The sequence below is a fragment of the Sprattus sprattus genome, assembly GCF_963457725.1.
Source record: "Sprattus sprattus genome assembly, chromosome: 10".
NCBI lineage: Eukaryota > Metazoa > Chordata > Actinopteri > Clupeiformes > Clupeidae > Sprattus > Sprattus sprattus.
The window spans coordinates 12,469,026-12,477,116 of record NC_137908.1 but is presented as its reverse complement, the minus strand read 5'-3'; the positions used below and the strand labels follow the sequence as shown (position 1 = coordinate 12,477,116).

General features: G+C 41.4%; 1 protein-coding gene across 1 annotated transcript; it reads left to right on the top strand.

Moving 5' to 3' along the window:
• Positions 1–730: 730 nt before the first annotated feature.
• On the top strand, positions 731–7,878 carry cyc1 (cytochrome c-1). Its single transcript, XM_080846195.1, has 7 exons — positions 731–873; positions 2,063–2,253; positions 2,430–2,556; positions 2,820–2,977; positions 3,787–3,947; positions 7,113–7,213; positions 7,455–7,878. The coding sequence occupies exons 1-7, from the start codon at positions 793–795 to the stop codon at positions 7,557–7,559; spliced, it is 924 nt and encodes a 307-aa protein (XP_080702321.1). The 5' UTR covers positions 731–792; the 3' UTR covers positions 7,560–7,878.
• Positions 7,879–8,091: the final 213 nt, after the last annotated feature.

Genomic DNA, 8,091 nt, shown 5'->3' with positions numbered 1-8,091 from the left:
ACCACATCCCACAGATGCTGGATCGTATTGAATTATGTGGAATCTGGAGGCGAGGGAAGCACCTTGAACCATCTTTGTCATCCTAACAATTCCATGGTGCATGACCCAACTGAAAGAGGCTACTTCCTCATCACACTCCCTCCACCAGTTTGTCTTCTTCCCACAGTGCCATCACTTGCCACGGGTTAACGGTAGCCTACATGTAGCCTACCTGTACACATAACGTCAGAGAAACGGGTCTCATCAGACCACAACAGCAGAAAATATCTGGCGTATCTGGTCATTTTTAAAACTTAGCCTACTGTTACACTGACCTCTAATGGTGATAAAGGGTAGCCCCGCACCTCTCTTTAATTTCAACTTCTATCTCACCATAGTGCCAAAAGCGAAAAGTTAATATTCAAGGTAAGAAACGGGCTCTTCTCAATAAAAAGTGGTTTAATTTTGCTGAGCTTTCCCAAATGAACATAAAAGCGCAACATCTTGGCTACCACCTCGGAAAATGACGCTCTTTATAAATGTATAGACTAATAGACCTACTGAAAGTATTAATGTGGTAAGTCTTGTAATTATCAATTTGTGTTAAAATCAAGCAGTGTACCTATCATTTATGTCGATGACATAATGCATTCAATATTTATTACCAAATAAATGTTTTGTGTAACCGGCTTGCGTAAGTTTTTTTTTGTATCATAGGTAGTGGGTCACCTACCGACGTCGCGCAGACAGTACAGCTGCTGCTGCCGCCACTGCAGCAGTCGAGATTAGAGTGGGACGTGAACTGGGAGGAAAATGGCGGCTCTCAGGGCGGTCGTGACGGTAGGGAGTGGGAGAACTCTCCTAAATGCTGCAAAGTGTTCTCACACACGAAAGGTATGGTGCCTGGTATTACTTATATACCGTGTACTTGACATTCTTTGTATTTCAAAGAAGGATATTGTTGCTTAACGTCCCACCGTTGATGAAAAGTCTGCTAGCTTCGAAAGGAGCTAACTTAACCCATACAAGGTCACACATAGCTAGCTAACTAACATGGTTTCTGACAGCTGTAAATTATATACTGTAGGTGAATTAGTCTCTGCAGTGTATTCTTGTTATTTATTGTCATTATGTGAAGTGTCTGGTTCGTACATAGATGTAGACCTGAGATAGAGCTACAACCTGGCGACACTACAGACAACTGCTAGCCCTGTTAAATTGCAGCTAATAGTTAGACACCGGTACAATAACTTGTAATCAGACCATGGTCCTTTTTCATGAGTGGTTGATGGAACGCCGAGGGTGCTAGACATTGTAATCTATATCGTTAACGTTTTGAGCAGATCTGTAAAGTAAAGAGTTTGGGGACCTGCTAGCCTGCTAATAATTTGTTTGGGTTCTAGAATAGCAAGGATGACCTGCCTTGTGAGGACAACCCAAGACAGCTAGCTAGCTAGTTGGCTAACTGTAGCTAATGTTAAGTAGTTGCAGCTTTGCTAACTAGGTAGCATGTCTTGATTATACCACGATAACCCAGGATATATATATGTCGTGCAATAAAAATGAATGCGACGTAATACTAATTGCTCAGGTTGCCCAGTTTATGGCTGTAGCAACATGTAGCAAGCGATAGTATAGGTCGGCTACACCAAGTTGTCTTACGACAATGTCAAAGGTACATGCTTTTCTTTAAAAATATATTTTTGATGTCTTGTGTTGGCCTTGAAAATGAATATAAAAAATGAATATAAACCGGTGTTCACTGAACTGGCAAAGACCGGCTATCAATACATTATGGTTATATAGCCAGCAATGCTTTGTTTTTCAGTGTTGCACAATCATGACGTCACACTTTCATAAGGTGTTATATGAGCGACATTTCATAGTGTCTTGATGGAATTAGGTCAGAAAACATGACATGTAGAGCTTCAGGATGTCATTTTAAAAAGAATTGTGCGTTTTATAGCAAAGTTGTTTTTAATTTACAGTTCCTCATCACAGAGTATTTACCCACCGAGGTTGAAATGTGAACGTGGGAGTGGGATGTCTGCGGTTCTGTCATACACATCTCTGTTGTCCATAGGCTCACATGTCATTTGCCAGCTTGCCGAAGGGAAAGAAGGTGGCTCTGACCACCCTTGGGGTTCTAACAACCGGAGGCATTGGCCTGACTCTGGCCCTCCAGCAGTCGGTGAAGGCCTCTGACCTGGAGCTGCACCCACCCAACTATCCCTGGACCCATAACGGCCTTGTGTCTTCCCTTGACCATGCCAGGTGAGCCTGCTAGGGGTTTTCAATCTTGATTTCAGCTAATTCATTGTGAGTGTAGTGTAGTGACCAGTTAAATGATGATAGAAATTATGTACATTGAGCTCCTTGTAACTGGTTGAAACAAAGCTGATACTTGCGAGACTGATGCAGATCTTATTCCTTTTTGACGTCCTTTGCAGTATTCGACGTGGGTATCAAGTGTATAAGCAGGTGTGTTCGGCATGTCACAGTATGGAGTACCTCGCTTTCCGTAACCTGGTGGGAGTTTCTCATACTGAGGGAGAAGCCAAAGTATTAGCTGAAGAGGTAAGAGCAATAGTAAAATCACTGGCTTTGTTAATTGAGCACAAATTGTGTTTGTTTTTGGAAAGATTGTGTAGCTGTACAGATCTGGAATCTATATAAAAGATAATTTTGTCTCAATTACAATACCATTTTATGACATACCAGAGGGTCATAATCTTTGGTAGGGCTCAGTACTTTGCACTTTGAGATGGAATTGCATCAAATGAATGGCATCATTTTTGATGACTAATATGACTACACTGTTCCCTCCGGGTCTTCTGCAGATTGAAGTGGTTGATGGTCCTGATGATACTGGTGAGATGTTCACACGACCTGGAAAGCTCTCTGACTATTTCCCCAAGCCCTACAACAACCCAGAGGCTGCACGTGCCGCCAACAACGGAGCCCTCCCGCCTGATCTTAGCTACATTGTCAATGCCAGGTATCATACACGTCACCTCATCTTACCTTCAGTGCTCAGAGCTTCAGTGTTTCGGGATCACCGTAGTTGATAGGTTGATACTGACTGGCATTTCTGACATTGGGTTGAACATGATCAATATTGTCAAATCTGCACCTGATCTTTCCTTGCTCTGCATACCAGCCTGAACTTGTCCATGGCACATTTGATTGGCACACCTGGTCTAGTAGTACACCCGATGTAATCAAACATTATCATGGTAATAACATTGGTCCTCATTCTCGATCATTTTCTGAAATTCTACACAGCTTCTAAAAAACAATGTAAGGGAAACACTTCCACCGCATTCTGGCACGCTTAAAAATGCGTTCATGAGCAGCCGAAGTCTTCTCAGCTGTGTTCCCCCGGATTAGTTTCTTAAATTGAAAAAAGTGCTGTCTGAATCTCCCAAATCCACACGAAAGCACCTCGTAAGGCGAGTCATGTCTAAGCGGAAAGCGAGCAAAAAACGCAGATCTAATTTAACGGTTTCTCACAAACTCAGCTGTGAACCCTTCTAACGGACAGTTTTTTCAAATGCGATTCCTCAAATAACCACAAGATGGCCCCGTGGGGATTTGATTGAATGATTTGTTGTTTAACAGGCTGCACACACGACAAACAGGCAAACATTTTGGCCATTGATTCTTCTAGTTGACACTAGATGAATAGAACCCATGACAGTGGTGGTGTTAAAACATTGCTATTAATTGGTCATTGTGTTTTTTGTGTAGTGGTATTTCCAACAAGTCAGACGTGTAAAAATGAAATCTGTGCTTTGACCTCCACAGGCATGGAGGAGAGGACTATGTGTTCTCTCTGCTGACGGGCTACTGTGAACCACCAAAGGGAGTGGACGTCAGGGAGGGACTGTACTACAACCCATACTTCCCTGGCCAGGCTATTGGCATGGCACCTCCAATCTACAATGAGGTGCTTGAGTATGACGACGGTCAGTACACTTTGTGTTTTTGTTGTTTTGTACTATGAATATCTGATAAGGATAGTTTGTTGAAATGTAAAATGAATGACAGCAAATAAGTCAGCCAAGTTGGGTTTTGTATGGCCGAAATGTTCAGCAAGGTTTGAGAAGAATGCTTTGCTCCGCAGCAAGGAGGGCGGTGCTGCTATAGGGGTAATATTATATATGTCGCCATCATGCACATTCGTATTTACCTGTAACTGTGAAATTGAAATGTAATCTGTTCAGTTTTGCATAAAATTATGAAGTTCAAGAGGGCATAGAGATAAAGGAAATTTGACCGAGGAGACGCAAAGTTATACGAAGCAGGGTTTTTTGGGTGACACAAGATCATAAGCTAGCAAGATTTGATCAGTGCAGTGTTGGTGAAGTCTGACGTTACCTAAGTAGGTTAGCTCACGAGTTTTAGAAAAGCTAGGAGCGGTTAATCAGGAATATATAAAAATGTGTTCTTTATTAAATAAAGTTGATCAAAATATCTGTTGAGGGCCATTAATGTTACAAAATATGTCGTTTGCCGTTAAGTCCTCCTTCTTCAATATATATTTTATTAAGTTTAAATTTTTACTGTCGTAGCCTACCTACTTTAATGTTCGGGCAGATCAGTTACATCACTGGACTGCATTAAAGTTAGCATATAAGTAGACATTTGCCTGACATTCACCACAAAGTGTTGCATCCTAATGTTTATTCCACTGTTGGTCTTGCATTAAGATAGTGTTTCAAAAATAAGAGTCCATCGAAAGAGTCGTGTCAACACATTGATTATTATTATATATGTATTATGCTCAGTTTTCTTTTAAACAGTATGAAAGGACTACTTGTGATTGTTCTTAACAATTACTTATGAAATTACATCTTGGGACCTCTCTATTCTATTCTGTCCTGGTTATCACCCTAATTGATAAGGTGAATTGCACACAATGAATGGAGACCGTCAACTCTTTTTTTTTTTTTTACATTTTTATATACTTGATTCAAATTTTAATAGTAGAGTATGTGATGTCTGCCAGAATCCCAGAATGTCTGTGGGTTTTTGGTGTTACAGAATCACTGCCCTGCACCTTGTTAGGTGGTCAAACGTCCTTTCGTAGAGCAAAATTTTGTAAGCTATGGTATGCAATAGCTAACTGCTGCTGCGCTGCAATCACACGTCGCATTTTCAATGCATTCAAATCCAGGGTTCCCACGGTACCTGGAAAACATGGAATTTATTTTTTCATTTTCCAGGTTTGGAAAAGTCATGGAAACTGGGCAAAAGTGAACACTTACATGGAAATTGAAACAGTTGTCCTGGAAAATTTTATTGGATGATGTGAAAAATAGTACTATTGAGCACAGAATTAAGATGCGTTTATAAAAACCTTTACATGTGAACAGCTTTTACTGTTGATAGAAATGGATGATCCCATGTTGTAGATGTAGAGCATGCTCTTGGCATCCTTTCTGGTATATTGGATGTTGGAATTTGATGCAGGCAACCTGGTGAAATGGACTTTAAAAGTATAGTTTCGGATTGGTGGACTTCGGGAATATAGCCAAGAAACGTTACTCGCGATCTCAATAGAAGGGTCAAATACATACATTTCCCAGCCAACATGGGAGCCTTGACATCTACAGTGAAACATCTTACGCAAGTTAGGGTTATTGTTTTAACTGTGCGGTAAACCTGGGTTTATCAATGTTAGGTAGTAAGCAGTGCAATCTTGCTAACTAGCTGGCTGCAACTTGCTGATTTTTACCTTGCTTTTAAAATACTAGAACTATGTTTGATCCCCATATGCAGTTTTACTCATTGACTTTTCCTAAAACCGTGTTATTCACCACATTTAGGGGAGTTTGTTTTGAATGTGGATTCATTAATGATGGTTAGCAAGCACATGCAGGTCTCAGCAGGGACGGGAGGAAGAGAGGGCCGTGGGAGCTGGGTTAGAAACGTGTCCCTAAGGGCCGTACACCAGCACACTGCTTTCTGAGGGCCGTACACCAGCACACTGGGGTGAGAGTAACGGGATCGGTGAAGGGAGAGAGAGACAGGGGATCGGTGGAGGGAGAGAGAGAGAGACAGGGGATCGGTGGAGGGAGAGAGAGAGAGACAGGGGATCGGTGGAGGGAGAGAGAGAGAGACAGGTGATCGGTGGAGAGAGAGAGAGAGAGGCAGGGGATCGGTGGAGGGAGAGAGAGACTTCTAGCCAACTTCTAGCATAGGTCAACCTCACAGTTGATTGTTCATCTACAGCTTGTTGCATTATTTCATGCATGAATATTATAAAAAATACATAATCTCTAAGCATTTACAATGTAGACTTGACTGACACATCTTTTAAATCAAGTAAGTAGTCAGGTGTTCTAGGGGGTTGTGTGTGTGAGGGAAGGGGGGCGCTTCAGGGGCCTATAGATCATCACTTTATATGGTACCTGGAAAATCAGGAGGTAGCATGGAATTTTACGCGTGGGAACCCTGCATCCTTCTTAATGTGTAAAGTATAGTTTTTAAATGTCTTACATTTTAAACATCTTCAACCTTGGAAGGATTAAAACAAAATCCAAATGCATCACAAGACTGAAATGTATTAAAGAATAATAATAATTGAACTGGGGCTCAAGAGCCATTGTTAAATTAAGTTGTGAGGCCCCAGGTGATGGCTACTCTCATTGGTTGATGTGAACTAGACTTCTGGGCATGGTATGGTGTGTAACTATTTTAAAGACCCCCGTCCGGTGAAAATCAAGTCATCAACATGTCGGTATGGTGATTTTAATATGATAAACGACATTGACAAAATAAGTATCTCCATTTTGGAACTGCAGCATACCAATGACGGTCTCAAAAACATGGTATCAGACAGCCTGGATTTCATACGTGACATACCCAAGGAACTAATCCCATCAATTAGCGGAGTGGGAAGTTGCATATCATTAGCCCAAGGCTTCTTTCAAACGACAGTCATCAGAGGGAGAGCCAGGTGTAGCTCATTTGCATATTCATAGCTCTGTGAATACTCAAAGGGGCAAAGGTCTAGATTTATATCCATCCATATGTAATTTTGAGGCACAGATTAGTTTTTAGGGGTTTGGATGTATAATGGTAGCATGTGGTGTTAAAATGCTTTACATCTGTTTCTCATTCCATAGGAACCCCTGCCACCATGAGCCAGGTGGCTAAAGATGTGTGCACCTTCCTGCGCTGGGCAGCAGAGCCAGAGCATGATCAGCGTAAACGCATGGGCCTGAAGGTGAGATGGAGACCTGTTGTAACTTAGCAAAGACTAAAAATGATTATGTTTCCCTTGAGCAGCAAAGTGCTCAATGTGTTAGATGGAGACCTGTTGTAACTTAGCAAAGATTAGAAATGATTGTTTCCCTTGAGCAGCAAAGCGCTCAATGTGCTACTGTGCTAATTCTACATTCATACTCATTGAACTCTCTCTGTGCTCTGGTTCCCTCCAACCCATCCTTTTCTTCTGTGTATTTTAGCTGCTGATGGGTTCTGCCATTCTGATCCCGCTGGTCTACTACATGAAGAGGCACAGGTGGTCTGTCCTGAAGAGTAGGAAGATTGCTTACCGACCTCCCAAATAAGCCAGGACATAACTATACTCAGTTGTGACCGACTTCTTAACTTTCTGCACATTCAGTGAGCTGCGGTCGCCTTTAATCACACCACATGACCTTTCAACGTTCAGGTTTCTCCACCAGGAGAGGGGAAGAGAAAGGTTCATGCATAACATCTGCAATGTTTTTACTGTAAAGAATAAATTATCTTATGAGAGATGTATGTGTTGTCATCTGGTATGAACTGTTTGAGAGGCTTATCGGCTGATTCTTACAGTCTTCTGTTGTGAGCTGGTGTCAGATGTGTAAATATTTAATAAAACTCTGGTGTACCTCATAAAACAAACTTGAACATTTTGTATTTTGTGTGTATTAACATGATTAAATGTAGCCTGTCTGTTATGTTGCACTTAACTAAATGAACCTGTTAAGGCTTTGTTCACCACACACTTAAATGGGTGCACCACTGTGCAAGCAGACAACAAAATATCAAATATTTGGGCCGTTCAGACTTGAAAATGAGATGGTAGTTTTCAGATTTACCAAAAACATTCATTAT

Excerpts from the sequence above, each read along its gene's own strand:
- cyc1 (XM_080846195.1), top strand. The coding sequence starts at position 793 with ATGGCGGCTCTCAGGGCGGTCGTGACGGTAGGGAGTGGGAGAACTCTC. Across the intron at positions 2,557-2,819 it reads CCAAAGTATTAGCTGAAGAG|ATTGAAGTGGTTGATGGTCC; the intron begins GTAAGAGCAATA and ends GGTCTTCTGCAG. Across the intron at positions 3,948-7,112 it reads GGTGCTTGAGTATGACGACG|GAACCCCTGCCACCATGAGC; the intron begins GTCAGTACACTT and ends CTCATTCCATAG.